The sequence below is a fragment of the Vanacampus margaritifer genome, chromosome 1, assembly GCF_051991255.1.
Source record: "Vanacampus margaritifer isolate UIUO_Vmar chromosome 1, RoL_Vmar_1.0, whole genome shotgun sequence".
Lineage (NCBI taxonomy): Eukaryota > Metazoa > Chordata > Actinopteri > Syngnathiformes > Syngnathidae > Vanacampus > Vanacampus margaritifer.
This window is the reverse complement of record NC_135432.1, coordinates 21,186,688-21,202,947: the sequence shown is the minus strand read 5'-3', so window position 1 is coordinate 21,202,947 and position 16,260 is coordinate 21,186,688. Positions and strand designations below refer to the sequence as shown.

Below are 16,260 nucleotides of genomic sequence, written 5' to 3'. Positions count from 1 at the left end.
GGCCCTCATTTGTCATGCAAGCCGCGCCTAGCACAGGTGAGGCGCAAAGCTTCGTGGGAGGACTCAGTAGCTGGTCGAGGAAGTACACTTTTATTTTCCCCCCACCTGTGCGGGGCGGGAGAGACATAAATCCCGCACTTCGCCTTGTGCCCCCTTGCCTTGGCCACCTTTTCACGCCAACTTTCAATGGCTTGGACTTTCAGAAACTTTGGAAACGTTCTCGGTTTGTATTTTTCTCTCTCTTACACGGACGCGCGCACGCGCGCACTTATCTGTTCGCGATGGCGGATCACCCGCTCGGGGCTTGAGCGAAGTGAATAGCGAGAGACCACAGCGAGAAGAGTGACGTCATCATGGATCCCCTAGAGACGGGGCAGAAGTTCAACCCGAGACAAGTAGGTGACGTCACGACTCGACCAACCGGTTCTTGTCGCTCTGGTGGACTCGTGGTTAAGCATGTCTGCCTCACAGTTTCGGGGTTCTGGTGACTCCTGGTCTATGTTCCCATATATTATTATATTATTACTCTTTAGAAACAATAGCCATGTCACATTTGATCTTAAATGACAATTTTATCTGACTGGATCACCATGGCAACTCCCACCCTCTCATCAGGATCTGGACCTAGATGCCACTCTTCAGTTTTTGCCCACCCCCGACGCCAAAAAGCTGGAAAAGAAGCCTGCGCATCACAGGAAGCTGTGGGTTGGCGCTGGCCTTGTGGCGGCGGCCGCCGCTCTGTCTCTGCTGACCGGACTGCTTGTGTGGCGGTTCCACCGTGAGTGGACATCCTTTTGTTTTTAACCTGCCTCGGTCTGTGGATGCCGTTAGCATGTTTTGTCTGTCTTAATGAACCAATATTTAATGAAGACTAAAGCTCAAATAAAAAAAATGGTAATGAAATGAAATAAAAACAAGAGGGCTTTTTTTTTTTTTTACTCAATTTTACGTTTGTAAAACTATACTGTAATTATAGAAAAAAAAATCCTTCCCTTTCATCTTTGTCAATTAATTTTCATGCACTTCGGGGTTTATTTTAAATATATTTATTTGGGTGTTACTGTATGGCCGTACAGAAGAAAGGTGGAAAGCTAGTCGTTTGGAAATTGGAATTTATTTTATTGCATAATACTTTGTGACATTTTTTTTTATCTTGCACTCCACAAATACTCAATTTATTACTAAAACTAATACTGCTTTGTAAGACTAATAAAAACTATATTAAATGAAGCATTTTTGAAAACATAAAATTAACAAATCACTCTAAACACTAACTGAAACTAATTGTATTTAAAGGGGAAGCCACCCCCGCCCCCCAAAAAAACAAAAAACAAAAACAAAACAAAACATCTCGACAATAATATATTTTACGCAGCCCCACTAGTCTAAATACAGTATTCAGGTTAATATTGCATTAGTGGCATATGAGTTAAGCAGCAAAATCCAGCAGTTTTTAACAATATCAGAAGGCGGCCATTTTGCTACTTGCTGTCGAGTGAAAATGACATCACAGTTGCTCAGGTATCAGGTAACAACCAATCGCAGCTCTGCTTCAGAAAACAGTGAGCTGTGATTGGTCGTTGCCTGAGCAACTGTGATGTGATCTTTAGTCGACAGCAAGTGGCAAAATGGCCGCCACCCTGAGATGGATTAAAATGGCTGGATTTTGCTTCATTACTCATATTCCACAAATGTAATATTAATCAGACTGTCATGTTTAGATTAATGAGGTCACATGTAAGATATTGTCAAATGTTTAACATTGACTTCTCATTAAAAAAACAACAACAATCAAAACGAAATAAAGCTAACTACAACAAAAAATCCCAAACTATTCGAACCTAAACATCTACTTGTTATTACGTTGGCAGTGCACCGCGACGAGGCCGTGACGCGTGTCTACGTGGGCTCCATGTCCATCGCCAAACAGCACTTCCTGCCAGCCTACGAGGACCCTGGCAGCAAGCCATTTGTCAAGATGGCGTCTCTCGTCAGCCAGGAGGTGAGTGGCGGCGTGGCCCAGATGCATTATGGGAGGTCAGATGTGACTAACGCTAACATTTAATTTTGCAGTTAAGAGTGATGTATGACACAAAAGCAGCGTTGGGCAAATACTTCCAACGTTCGTCGGTGGAGGCCTTCAGGTGGGTCACGTGACAAAGTGGATGTCTGTACTATTTTAGATTTTATGGACGTTAAGCTTTTTCCTCTCCATAGATGCTCACTATAGACAAAATCATAACGTTAATCAATTGTCACAAAAAGTAATTCAATATGGATAACTCTATTAATGCCCATTCCGTTGTTCAGATTTTTCCCTTAGTGCCTATAGAGAGGAAAATGCTTAATGTCTAGAAATACATAAGTTGAAGTGGCCATTTTGTTGACGACTGATCACAGTTTTTATTAACTCATTCACTGCCACAAATTAATAAAAAAATAAAAAAAGCTTATTAAAAATTAGGGGCGCCAGGCGATTAACATTTTTAATCGTAATTAATCACATGATTTCACTAGTTAACTCACAATTAATCACACATTTTATATCTGTTCTAAATGTACAATAAAAAATTCTAGGTTTTCATACTCTTGTTAACAAAAGTGGAAAAAAATGTTAAACTAATAGAAATAGTTGAAATGAATTTTTGTCGTTTATAGCTGTCAATGGCATTGAATGAATAAAAAAAAAGATAAAACATTAAAAATTTGGAATATGAGTTAAGCAGCACAATCCAGCCGTTTTTTTATCCACGTTAGAAGGCAGCCATTTTGCCACTTGCTGTCGAGTGAACATGACATCACAGTTGCACTGGTTTCAGGTAACAACCAATCACAATTCCGCTTTAGAAAACGGGTGAGCTGTGATTGGTCGCTGCCTGAGCCCTGAGCAACTGTGATGTCATCTTCAGACGACAGCAAGTGGCAAAATGGCCGCCCCCTGAGATGGATAAAAACGGCTGGATTTTGCTTCCTAACTCATAGTCCACAAATGCAATATTAATCAGAATGTCATGTTTAGACTAGTGAGGTCAAGTCATGTTAACCGCCATCTTTGCCACCGCTGTAGCGACGGCGGCGATGATTCTGTGACGGCGTACTACCGCTCCGAGTTCAGCGTCCCCGCACCCCAGCAGGACTCGGTGGACGTCGCCATCCAGTCGCTGCAAACGTCGGCAGGAAGTCAACAACGTCGTCAAGGTCGAGTGCTTCTGAAACCCCAGCACGCGCTCAACGTCGACGCCGTCGTCACTCGAGGTCGGCCCTCCCACGCCGGTTAATTGTCAATCAAGCCAGGTAGCGGCCAATCAACTGAGACGTCCATGTTAAAAGTGTGTCATGTTTGTGTGCAGCCATCGATCCACGGATGACATCATCATCCTTGTTGGGTAAGAATACGATTTTTTTCCCAATTGCTTTTACCATTGTCAGGCACCCGGTCCATTGTTTGTCTATTTATGCCCTGGCATTGGCTGGCGACCAGTCCAGGTTGTACTCTTGGCCAAAGTCAGTTCTCTAATTAGAACAAGCGTTAGAGAAAGTGAATTGATGTTTTTAATAAAAGCATTGAGTTTGAAGCTGATATTTGATGTGAATAACAAGGTAACGACCTGCTGGTTTCCAGTCAAGAAGTCCTTTAACGTGCATGTCGGAGAGGGCGGAGTCGTTCAGTCGCCGGGTTTCCCTGATTCTTCGTACCCGTCCAACATCTACCTGCAGTGGCGCTTGAGAGCGGACGCTGCCCACCGCGTGCGACTGGACTTCCAAAAGCTGATCCTGGAGGACGACTGTCAACACGACTTTGTCAAGATTTACGATTCGCTAGCGCCCATCGAGCAGACCGCCATCGCCGAGTGAGACGCCGTATTTAGCATTCTTTTTAAATTGCTGTCATTAACTCATTCACTGCCATTGACGACTATAGACGTCAAAAATTAATTTGAACTATTTCTATTAGTTTAACATTTTTTCTACTTTTGTTAACAAGAGTATGAAAACCTAGATTTTTTTCATTGTACATTTAGAACAGATATAAAATTTGTGATTAATCGTGCGTTAACTTGTGAAGTCATTCCATTAATTACAATTAAAACTTTTAATTGCCTGACGCCCCTAATTTTTAATAATCTTTTCCTTTTATTAATTGAAGGACTACAGAAATCAGTCACAGTTGATATGCTGAAATTTGAGTATTTGGACAGTTTTACATAAAAAAAGACTATATATATATATATATATAAAGATTCTTAAAAAATTTGGGGTGTCAGGCGATTAAAATGACTTCGCTAGTTAACTCACAATTAATCGCAAATTTTTATGTCTGTTCTAAATATATAATAAACATTTTTTCCAGGTTTTCATACTCTTTTTAAAAGTGGAAAAAAATGTTAAAAAATGTTAAACTAATAGAAATAGTTCAAATGGATTTTTGACGTCAATAGCCGTCAATGGCAGTGAATGAGTTAATATAAGTATATAAGTTATATTATTATTAATTATATAAATTATATTTTTTTAAAAATTATGATATTTATATTTTTTATTACTATGTATAATTCATCTTTATGACTTTACATCATCTGTTTTTACGATTTCCATCTTTCAGACTTTCATTCATTATCATATCATTTTGTTGTGATTTCAGCATATACCTCACCAAATTTTGCGATTTCTGTCTTTATGACTTCAATCTTTACATCCATTTTCATGATCTCTACATTTGTCTTCAGTTTTACGTCTGCAATCGGCATCTTCATAAACTTCGTCTTTAGACTTGAATCTTTACATTACCCAATTTCACAATTTATATCTTGACTTCAGTCTTTAGTCTGTTTTATTATCTTGAACAATTAAACAATTTTTATTTTGAGAATTTTAATCTTTGCATTATTCCTTTTTCCTCAGTTTTTCCATCTAGTTTGAGATCTCAATCTTCACAACCTTCATTTTCATTTTCTAGGCCTTACGTGTTTGTTTCACACAATTTACATCATCCATTTTTATGATCTCCAGCTTCACAACTGTCATGATCACGGCTTCAATCTTTACGTTTTCACAATCTCCCATTTTTACAACTTCAGTGCCCCCCCCTTGCCCGACCACCTTTTCTGTGGAAACTCCACCAAAATGTCTGTGTTGTGTTTTCAGACATTGCGGCCTTCCTCACCGTTCGCTGTCCTTCGTGTCGTCGGGGAACGTCATGTTGTTGACGCTGGTCACCAACGAGGAGAAGAACTTTCCGGGCTTCTTAGCCAACTTTTCGCAGGTCTCTCTGGCGCCTCCAGGTCGGCATGTGACACATTTGCATTTCTAATGATCTGTGCTGTGGATGTTACTTTTAACCTCATGCTTGCCAGCAGGCTGTGGAGGAACCCTGAGCGGTGACCAGGGCGTCTTCTCTTCGCCGTACTTCCCGTCCAGCTATCCTCCTCGGACTTCATGCGTGTGGAACATCCAGGCCAGTACTGAATCTTCATCACTTGGCTGCAAACTGAGTGGCGCAAGTTCACAAAAGTTGAAGTGGCAATGCTGCTTGTGGTTTCTTTTGCAGGTGTCAAAGGGCAAGTTGGTCAAAGTCAAATTCGACAAGTTCTACGTCGGAAATGACTCCAACCATTGTTCGCGAGATTATGTGGAAGTCAACGGCCGAAGGTTTTTTTCTTCTTGCTTTTGTGTCATACACTGCAAGGCCAATGCTGAAGTGGTACATAACTGCATGTTATCTCATGTGCTATACTCTAAAAACAATTGGGTCAAAAAGAACTCAACTATGGGTCAAAAATGGACCGATCCTCTACTTGGGTCAATTTGACCCAACTTTCTGGGTTGTTTTATACAAAATGACCCCATTTTTTGACCCAAGTAAAGGATCTGACCAATATAAAGTGGATCGGTCCATTTTTTATCCATAATTGAGTTACTTTTGACTAGTGTTGTCAAAGTTAAAGCATTAACTAATGAATTAATCACAAAAAAATATGGCATTAATCATGTATTAATGCAGATTAATCACACTATTAATTTTGACTGCAGATGATCCTTTAGCTGTCAGTGGATGGTTACGATAACATTCACTGCCATTGACGGCTATAGACGTCAAAAATGCATTTTAACGATTTCTATTAGTTTCACATGTTTTCCCACTTTTGAGTATTAATAACTAGAATTTTTTTAATTGTAGATTTAGAACATATATAAAATTTGTGATTAATCGTGAGTTAACTATTGAAATCATGCGATTAATTACAATTAAAAATGTTAATCGTCTGACGCCTTAATTTTAAATAATATTTTCTTTTTTTTAAATTAGGGGCATCCGGCGATCATTTTTTAAAATTGTAAATAATCACATGACTTCACTAATTAACTCATGATTAATGACAAATTTTATATCTGTTCTAAATGTACAATAAAAAAATTAGAGGTTTTCATAGTCTTGTTAACAAAAGTGGAAAAAAAATGTAAAATTAATAGAAATAGTTCAAATGAATTTTTTACGTCTGTAGCCGTCAATGGCAGAATGAGTTAAAGGTAGCACAGGTTGTGTTTGAGCAATAAACATAACTATGTGCATTAAAGCAAAGTATTCAATAAATGTTTGTGTATGGCATTCCGAATATTTATTCATGTCAAAAATTGGGGTCATTTATTTTCCAATTTAAATGATGCAAGTAATTAATGGATTAGAAAAAGAGGAGAACGAGCGTGTGCAGTGGATCAAAAAATGTTGAAGATGTCTTCATAATATTAAATATCAAAAGAATTAACACATAGCGGGTGCCCTTCAAATTTGGCGGGCAAAAAAAAAAAAGCCTTTTTAATTAAGCAATTAATCGTGATGAATCAAAACTCTAAAATGTGTTTAATCTGATTAAAAAAATGTAATGGTTTGACAGCTCTACTTTTGACCCAACTGTTTTTAGAGTGTACACACAGTCACCAATATTACTGTGTTTATATTTACTGAACACATAACACAACTTGTATGTGCACATGTTCCTTATTTAATGTGTGCCCAATGTAGCATATTTACGTCATATTTAATGTTCTATATACATGTAATGTGCCGCATTCATATCTTATGTCTTTAATGTAGCATATTTGCATTATATTTAATGGCCCGTGCACATCTAATGTAGCCTATTTACACCACAGTTAATGATTCATGCATCTCCATCACATCATGTTTCCATCTCAGGCTGTGCGGTGCAAAAGTGGGAGGGATAACCGTGGCCAGCAGGAGCAACCTGATGACTGTCAAGTTCAACTCGGATTGGTCGTATGTGGACCAGGGTTTCTTGGCCAAGTACCAGGCCTTCATCCCCACTGACTGTAAAATGTTACATCATATTGAATTTGTTGTAAAGGGCCCATTTGTGTCCAAATGAGACATTTCTGTGAAAACGAGACATTCGTGCCAAAATTGATGTGTTTAACAATTGGTGCACCTCGAATCATAATCTGGTTTATATATGCACCTCTGATGGTTTTTGTTGCGTTTTGTTTCGGAGCAGCTTGTCCGGGAAGGTTCCGCTGCACCAATGACTTATGCGTGGACTCGCGTCTGCGCTGCGACGGTTTGGACGACTGCGGAGATGCCAGCGACGAGGAAGACTGCAGTGAGTTTCTGTTGAAATAATCACCTTTTAAAATGGCAATGGATAAGTTTGTCAAATCAACTATTTTGCATATTTGTTCATACATGTAATTTATTATTATTATTATCATCAACATTATTTTGATGTACCTCATCTTTGAATGAGTTGGCACCATCTGCAATATATTTAAATTAAATTACTTTTAAGAATTGACTCATTGAGCCATTTTCAGCAGTAAAAAGTGAATATTTTTTATTTATTTTTTATAAATAATGAAATTTTCAAATTAGTTCTGGACAAAATATTAACAAAATGAGTCAAGTATCCCTATAAGTACTTTTATATTTTTATTTTTTACATTTAAGTGCAGCGTTAATTATGCATTATGTTAGTGATTTACAATAATATTTGTAAATGTACATTTCCAGCAAAACAGTATCACACCTTTTTTGTCCCTGACAGTTCGCCGGGTCATTTGTAGACATGTATAAAAAAAAAATTTTTAAAGTTGACATGCGTATGTAAAATTTGATACTATTGTAATGAAAACTAGAAAAATTCCCGCGGAAATTTTGAATGGGACTGCTGACTCTTGTAAATGAGCTGAACAGTTTAAAATTTAAACGACTGGAATCGGTGAAGAAATGTGGACGTTAACCACAATCAACATCAACTAAAAATATCTCACTGTCCCTTTAAGAAAAATGCACTTTCACGCACACACATTTGACTTTGTAAATGAGCTGAACAGTTTAAAATTTAAACAACTGGAATCGCTCAAGAAATGTGGAAGTTAACCATAATCAACATCAACTAAAAGTATCTCACTGTCCCTGAAAATGTATTTAAAAAATGTAAATGAGCTGAACAGTTTAAAATTCAAACGACAAAAATCGGTCAAGAAATGTGGAAGTTAACCATAATCAACAGAAACTAAAAATATCTCACTGTCACTTTAAGAGCGCACACACATTTTTGACTTGGAGCCGTCACACGCCCCACTTTCCATTGAGATTGTATGAGAGACGCACCCCTTGAACAAAAGCCTCTCACGGCTTAACGGTTAGAGATACAGATTCAAGAAATGGCTATTTAAAACGGCAAGGGTTTGGGGAACACGAGCATGTTCTTATTTTTTTAATCGGATGAAAAATGACCAAATGAGAGCAGGTTGAAAACTTATGATTTATCAGAAATGCAGGGGTAAAGGCGCCTGAATTTAACATGGAAGAGATAGGCGAGTTCGTCCGACTTGTCCAAGCTTAAAGTGAAAATAAAGGTACTAAATGACACCTTAGCCAAATAAAAGTTAGTTTGTCTGAAAGAAGACACTCGTGACTACAAAATGTGAGAATTTGATGTATAGTGAGCAAAGATTGTGGCCATGGTGACGAGTTGAAGTGAAACTTTTGGAAGTACATTTATTTGTTCCCGCCACTCTAAAGTTAATTGCTCCACTCTGGCACTTGCAATACACAACAATGGGAGAAGGCTATTTGTCTGCTGTTTGCTCACTGTCTTTGAACCCGCACAGAGGGGAGAGCTTACATTCCTTAAAAAAGATTTCGACACTGAGCTAAAGATGGGAAAAATTCCTACAAAATGAGCTAAAATTCGTATCGGTCGGATAACGTATGCGTGCGCAGCGTGTCTTGGAAAAAGGTGCTTGATCTGTAATTTGTTCCCCCTTTCTCCATTCATTTCCTATGGGAGTTTTTTGGGAGTTTTTGGGGAATTGCGTCGCCATGGTAACTCGGAATTCCTAGAAAAGTAATGCCGCACCGAGTCAGATCGAGCCGCATCGTTTGATACCTCATTTGTCCCAGTGCGATCTACGGTACGGGCCGCATTTTTGCGGAAAAATCTCGGGATTTTCTAGGGTGGAGAGTAATATGTGCTGCTTTCAGCAGTCCCATAACAATGCAAATTTGTGCATGAAAGAATTGATCATGATTTGAATGAAATTTGACCTAATCTGTGTCTTTGACAGGCAGCTGTGCTCCCAACGTATTTCGCTGTAGGAACGGTCGCTGCGTCTCGCGGGCGACGGTGTGCAACGGCAACGACGACTGCGCCGACGGGTCCGATGAGTTCAAATGCGCAAAATGTGTGTAGGACCTCAATTGTGTCTCATGATTACCTCAGTAAAATATTTCACTTGTGCACACATTTGTAGAAGCAAGACATTTCTGTCCAAATGGGACATTGTCCAAATGAGAGATTTCTGTCAACATGAGAAAGTGATATCAGAATTTGAGTCCATGTCAAAATGGGATATTATATTTCAAAACGAGAACTTCATGTGGAACCATAATCTGTTGATTGTTGCACGGCTAACACACGCTTGGGATGTCCTACAGCGGTCGCCATGACGACATGTTCCGACTCCAGCTTTCTCTGCAGAAACGGACGCTGCCTGGACAAAGTCAACCCCGAGTGCGACGGCGAGGACGACTGCGAGGACGCGTCCGATGAGGAAGCCTGCCGTATGTCCATCTCACACGCACACACATGCGCACACCATTTAATCCATCCGTTTAAATTATGTTTAAAAGAGAAATAAATAGAAGTTTGAATAAAAATTTTAGTATTTTTTTTGCTAGGAATCTTTTATTTTTATTTTTTTTAGTTCATTTCACATTGAAAAGCTTCAATGCACATCCTCGTGACTAATCTTGATTTAAATCAGCTTGGTCATCTTGACCCAGAAAAGAAGAGGCGTCTTATCTTCTGTGCATCCATTTTCTATACCACTTACGCTCATTTGAGTAATGGGTGTCAGCAGACTTCTTAATAGCTTTTATCATAGATTTATATCTATTGGGCTTTTTTATATTATTTACACTATAGTTAATGGTCTGTGCACCTCAAATGTTTTTTTAAATCATATTTAATGGTCTACAGACCTCTAATGTACTCTATTTGTATCATATTAGCATAGCATGTTTTTTCTGTTTCTTTATTTCTGACACTTTTGGATAACTTGGCCAGCCTCGTGTTAGCTATTCCTAAGAAGCAAATGTAGCATAAATGCTAATTGTGTGTGTGTTTTTGTTATTTCAAGAGTGCGGTCTGCGGCCGTACCGAAGCTCTCGCATTGTCGGCGGTGAGGCGTCGCAAAAGGGCGAGTGGCCCTGGCAGGTCAGCCTCCAGCTGGTGGGCCAGGGTCACGCGTGTGGTGCTTCAGTGCTGAGCAGCCGCTGGCTGCTGACCGCCGCCCACTGCGTCCAGGACAGTGGTTCGGGCAGGTACGAGTAGTTGGGCTACTTTGTGGAGTCTTTACAGTCTGAGACTTTCTTCAAGACTCAACAGCCTTTCCATGCTATTTTAACTCATTCACTGCCATTATAGACGTCAAAAATTAATTTGAACTATTTCGATTAGTTTAACATTTTTTCCCACTTTTGTTAACAAGAGTATGAAAACCTAGATTTTTTTTTGTACATTTAGAACAGATATAAAATGTGCGATTAATTATGATTAAAATCCTGGCGCCCCCAATTTTTTAATAATCTTAATAATAATAATTCAAATTATTTTTTGTATAATATTTTCTTTTTTTAATAAAGATTATTAAAAATTAGGGGCATCAGGCAAGTACAATTTGTAATCGTAATTAATCACATGACTTCACTAGTTAACTCACAATTAATCACGCATTTTATATCTGCTCTAATACAATAAAAAAAATCTAGGTTTTCATAACTCTTGTTAACAAAAGTGGGGAAAATGTTAAACTAATAGAAATAGATCAAATGAATTTTTGACGTCTATAGCCGTCAATGGCAGTGAATGATTTAAGAGACCAGATGACCAATCACAAGCAAATTGTTTTGTGGGGCAGGCACTCACAGGCCGACCAATGGGAAGCCGTCCTGGGCCAGCACGTGCTGAACCGCGCTAACGAGTGGACGGTGAGGAGAAGGGTGATGCGGATCGTGGTCCACCGCGACTTCAAGCATCTCACTTTACACAACGACGTGGCGTTGATGGAGCTGGACTCGGACGTGCCGCTCAACCAGCACATCTGGCCCATCTGCCTGCCCTCCCCCGCGTACCAATTCCCTGCCGGCCAGGAGGCCTGGATAACCGGCTGGGGTGCCAGCAGAGAGGGAGGTGCGCAAAATGATTAGCTTGTGACCATGTGACGAAGGACCGTCAGTAAGCGCTTTGATGGCATCCTTGTGTTACTTGAAAGGTGTGGCGGGGAGCGTCCTGCAGAAAGCCAAAGTTCAAATAATCAACAGTTCAGTGTGTAACAGTGCCATGAACAACGAGGTGACTGATAGAATGATGTGTGCCGGCGTCCTCAAAGGTGGCGTGGATGCCTGCCAGGTAAAAAGACTTGAACAATGACGCTACTTTTGAGACTTGCCACAAAAAAAAAGTCATAAAATTGAGTTTAAAAATGTCAGAAAACGTTCAAAAAGTAACATAAAATGTCTAAAAACAAAAGAAGAAATCCTGAAAATTACCATAAAAAATCCACAAAACTGACAAAAATGCCCAAAAAAGGAATAGGAAAAGCAGAAATTTACCATAAAATGTCCATGAAATTGTAATTGAATAAAGACAGCATAAAAGAAAATGTTCAAAAAGTAACCATACAATGTCCAAAAAACAAAGGAAAAAAGGCAGAAAATTACCATAAAATGTCTTTGGTATTGTCAAAAAAGAAGTCATAAAATAGATTTTAAAAACGTCAGAAAACATTCAAAAAGTAACCATAAAATGTCCCAAAACAAAAGAAGAAATCCTGAAAATTACCATAAAATGTCCACAAAATTGACAAAAATGTCAGAAATTTGATAGCAAAAAAAAAGGCAGAAATAATGTAAAATAATAATAATAAAATATCCAAAAAAGGAAGAAGGCAGATGAAGATAAAATATTCCATAATATTGCCAAAAATGTCAGAAATTTGACAAACACAAAAAAAAGTCTAAAATGTTATGAAAAACGAAGTCTGAAAAATTTGCCCCCTAGACTAGTTGGGGTCTCTCAAGAGTTGTGGGGCAGTTTTTCAAGACTAGTCAAAATGATGAGTTTTGACCTTAACAGACTTTAAATATTTGTGGAACACACTTTAGAGACTAGTTGGACTTTCTAAAGAGTCGTCAAGAGTTCTTTTAACAATCTCATCTTGTTTCATCTTTGACTCTGTCAGGGTGACTCCGGTGGTCCGCTGTCCGTCATCAGCCCGAGTGGGCGGGTCTTCCTGGCTGGCGTGGTGAGCTGGGGCGACGGTTGCGCTCGCAGAAACAAGCCAGGCATCTACACACGAGTGACCCGATATCGCAGCTGGATCAAGGAGAACAGCGGCGTTTAGCGACACCGCTAACTCTACCGCGGGAACTTTTAGAGTTTCAAGTTGAAGGTGTGCACTTGTAACAATGCAACAAGTGTTATGAATCGAGTCTCTAAAACACATTGGAGACACAAAACTTCTCAAATAAGCAACTTCAGTTTTGACAGACTTTGACTTTCTCGTTACAGACTTAATAGGCTTTCTGGAGATATTTTTTTTTACAAAAACAATCTTTTGAGACTAATTGGACGCTCTAAGATTCTTCACTGACCTGTTGAAGAGTCTTGAGAGAGACTTCCCATGAAATTAATACGGTTATAAAACCAAATTATGAGATTTACATATGGTTACATCCCCTACTCAAGGTTTCCCAAGGTACCATCGTTGTTGGACTCTCTTAACTCATTCACTGCCATTGACGGCTATAGACGTCAAAAATTCATTTGAACTATTTCTATTAGTTTAACGTTTTTTTCCACTTTTGTTAAGAAGATTATGAAAACCTAGATTTCTTTTATTGTATATTTAGAACAGATATAAAATGTGTGATTAATCGTGAGTTAACTAGTGAAGTCATGCGATTAATTACGATTACAATTTTTTAATCACCTGACGCCCCTAATTTTTTATAATCTTTTTCGCGTCAGGCGATTTTTTTAAATTTTAATTAATCGCATGACTTCAATAGTTAACTCACAATTAATCACAAATGTTATATCTGTTCTAAATGTACAATACAAAAATTCTAGGTTTTCATACTCTTTTTAACAAAAGTGGAAAAAAATGATAAACTAATAGAAATAGTTTTAATGAATTTTTGACGTTTATAGCCGTCAATGGCAGCGAATGAATAATAAAAAAAATAAATTATATATATATATATATCTGTTCTAAACGTAAGATTAAAAAAAATCTAGGTTTTCATAATCTTGTTAACAGAAGTGGAAAAAAATGTTAAACTAATAGAAATAGTTCAAATGATTTTTTTTACATCTATAGCCATCAATGACAGTGAATGAGTTAAGAGACAAGTTAAGTCTTAGACTTGTAGAACATTTTTAGATATCTTTAATGGAGACAAAAGTCATACTTACAAATAAATGCTTGTCTGATTGGTGCCATACAAGTAAACCCCGGATGTCGGTTTCAACCACAACAACAGTTTGTTCTATCAGTCAGCCGATTCGTCTGCGAGTGTTCGGGGGCGTTTCCTCTGCGGCTGCTCCGATCTGTCGTCATCTCTGAAGCCGTCCATTGTGATTTGGTAGCTAACTGTCGCTTCCTCGTTATCCGGAGACTTAAAGATGGTCGCCTGCCTTTGCGAACCTGCCCAACGCAAGAGGAGTCTCAGGGTGGGAGCGTGGCCCCAGATCTCCCCCAGCGCAGGGACCAGCTGAGATTGTCCACCCTGCAGCCGCGTGGTCATCTGGTTGCTCAGGACCACCGCCATGTCGTGCTTGGTCGCCATGGCGATGAGCTGCTGGGCCAGGCCGTTGAGCAGGCGGGTCCGCTGAGTCCGCACATCGTCAAAGTGCTGACGGAAAGGAAAGGCCACGCTGTCAATCACCAGGAGGCGGACCTTCGGGTGACCAGACAGGAAGTCGGGCAGCAGGTAGATCTCGGCCAGGAGCTCCACGTAGTCATGGCAACGCACCTGAGGCACAACAAGACAGGAAGTTCCACTTCCTAATCATTTTTTTTTAACCTACAAGTGTGCGTACACAGTTTTACGCCATTTTCATGGCCCCAAGACTTCCTGTCGAGGTAGCGAGTGTCACGTTACCAGGAAGATGTTGGACAGGATGTTTTCCACGGTGAATGCGGCTGCGGCATCTCGCTGCTCGGCGTCCTCAGCCAGCACGGTGCAATGGCGGACGGCGGCGGTGGCAAGGTCCACCACCCTTTGAACCATGAAGCTTCCCTCGGTGTCGATGAAGACCACCTGACCTCCCAGGCCGCCGAAACAAGGAGGGACTTGAACGTCCACGGCCAGCTGCAGACTAATGACATCATTCGTGTCACATCTTCGTGCAATTTCATTTATTTGATCTTCTGCAAAGGACGACTTCTATTACTGCAGCTTACTGACGAGTTGTGACCGTCTCCGTTTGGGCCACCTTGAAAGGCGCTATAGAAATCTAAATTATTATTATGTGTCTCTTTCTCTCACCAAAGTTGTGTTTTTCCCACTCCCGGCGCTCCACAGATCTCTGTGGTTTTCCCGACAGGAAATCCTCCTCCGAGCGCAGAGTCCAGTCGCGAGGAGAACGTCACGATGCGGTTTAGCGCCTCTTCGTTCTGCAGAAGGTCAAGTGCGGTCAAAGAAGCTCCATCTTCTGCTGCTCCTCCTCCATCAGCTCCTGCCTCCTTCCTAACGGCCTGGAGCACCTCCAGCGCCTCCTCTTGGCTCAGTCCTGCCTCTGCAACAAAGAGATCTTCAGGTCATTTTGCTGGGAATTGATGTTCTTAGATTGCTTTAATACCAGACCAGTCCTCTATTTTCGATGGTGCTTGTCTTATTGTCAATAAGATCCTGGGTGAGTTATAGTCCAGCCCTGTTTATTTTGGGCCAAAGGCAGGTTACACCCTGAACTGGTCACCAGCCAATCGGAGTGCTTTAATACTCATTAGCTTTATTTATTTGTGTGTGTGCAACCTAAATTGGATTTTTAGCTATTCTTCCAAAATTATTTGCATTACGTTCAGGGCCGCTACATCTTATAGCAAATTAAATTCAAGACTTTGTAGTTCCATTTGAAATAAAATTTAAAAACATCTTTACATTGTGTCCGGTCCAGTGTCCCATGTTGCCCAAAGTTGCTAGTACAGCACATAGATGACATACTCGATTAAGTCCACATCTCTGTTTTGTTAGTCCCAGTGTCGTGAGGTTGACAATAATATGATGTAATGTCATAATATCGGTGTCATTTGTTGAGAATAATGTTATTCTTGTTTTGAATAATGGCATGTTATGCTTTTTTTTTTATAAGCACAAGGGGCCTTTTTGTGTTAGGAAAAATACACCTTAAGTCATATAAAAGTAGCACAAACAAACGAAAATGTACTAACATGTACCTCGACTAAGCTCGAGCGCGCTGACTTGCATGACGTCATCGAGCATCTGAAAACCTGCGTTGAGAACTTTGACTTTGATCTGCGGACTCAGGGGCAGAGTGGACAGCGGTCTTTGCATCCTGTTTGCAGCTAAACGTTAGCTTCTAGCGTTCAGAATGCGCCACTACGACATTCGTCCGTTCCTGGCATGCCTCGACTCACACTCCTGTCAACAAATAAACAAAAAAGTCAACTATCCGGATTACGCCCTAGTCCAAAATAAATGTACAAAGAATGCTA

General features: G+C 39.8%; 2 protein-coding genes across 6 annotated transcripts in view; one reads left to right on the top strand and one right to left on the bottom strand.

Moving 5' to 3' along the window:
- Window positions 1–33: 33 nt before the first annotated feature.
- LOC144061800 (suppressor of tumorigenicity 14 protein homolog) lies at window positions 34–15,684 on the top strand. Of its 3 annotated transcripts, none has more exons than XM_077582592.1 (19): window positions 34–395; window positions 616–778; window positions 1,872–2,002; window positions 2,074–2,144; window positions 3,068–3,255; window positions 3,351–3,386; window positions 3,623–3,851; window positions 5,146–5,282; window positions 5,358–5,455; window positions 5,549–5,649; window positions 7,196–7,329; window positions 7,512–7,616; window positions 9,586–9,702; window positions 9,956–10,081; window positions 10,660–10,843; window positions 11,440–11,711; window positions 11,794–11,930; window positions 12,763–12,972; window positions 15,132–15,684. In XM_077582592.1, exons 1-18 carry the CDS (start codon window positions 354–356, stop codon window positions 12,922–12,924), a joined length of 2,433 nt encoding a protein of 810 aa, XP_077438718.1. In that variant the 5' UTR covers window positions 34–353; the 3' UTR covers window positions 12,925–12,972; window positions 15,132–15,684. The 3 variants fall into 3 exon arrangements, with proteins under 3 accessions (XP_077438718.1, XP_077438706.1, XP_077438698.1); XM_077582580.1 differs by having other exon boundaries at window positions 15,110–15,684; XM_077582572.1 differs by having other exon boundaries at window positions 12,763–15,684.
- Window positions 13,948–16,260, bottom strand: part of rad51c (RAD51 paralog C) — a 10,228-nt gene continuing 7,915 nt past the window's right edge. For 2 of the 3 annotated variants that reach the window (XM_077582643.1, XM_077582634.1), the window contains exons 2-5: window positions 15,982–16,186; window positions 15,074–15,323; window positions 14,687–14,903; window positions 13,948–14,557 (exon numbers count right to left, since the gene is read on the bottom strand). In XM_077582643.1, coding sequence (XP_077438769.1) covers window positions 14,075–14,557; window positions 14,687–14,903; window positions 15,074–15,323; window positions 15,982–16,099 — 1,068 coding nt within the window. In that variant the 5' untranslated portion in view covers window positions 16,100–16,186 and the 3' untranslated portion in view covers window positions 13,948–14,074. Of the gene's footprint in view, window positions 14,558–14,686; window positions 14,904–15,073; window positions 15,324–15,981 lie in introns of all 3 variants that reach the window. The other variant, XM_077582624.1, reaches the window with a different exon arrangement.

Excerpts from the sequence above, each read along its gene's own strand:
- LOC144061800 (XM_077582592.1), top strand. The coding sequence starts at position 354 with ATGGATCCCCTAGAGACGGGGCAGAAGTTCAACCCGAGACAA. Across the intron at positions 3,852-5,145 it reads GAGCAGACCGCCATCGCCGA|ACATTGCGGCCTTCCTCACC; the intron begins GTGAGACGCCGT and ends TTGTGTTTTCAG. Across the intron at positions 9,703-9,955 it reads TGAGTTCAAATGCGCAAAAT|CGGTCGCCATGACGACATGT; the intron begins GTGTGTAGGACC and ends GATGTCCTACAG.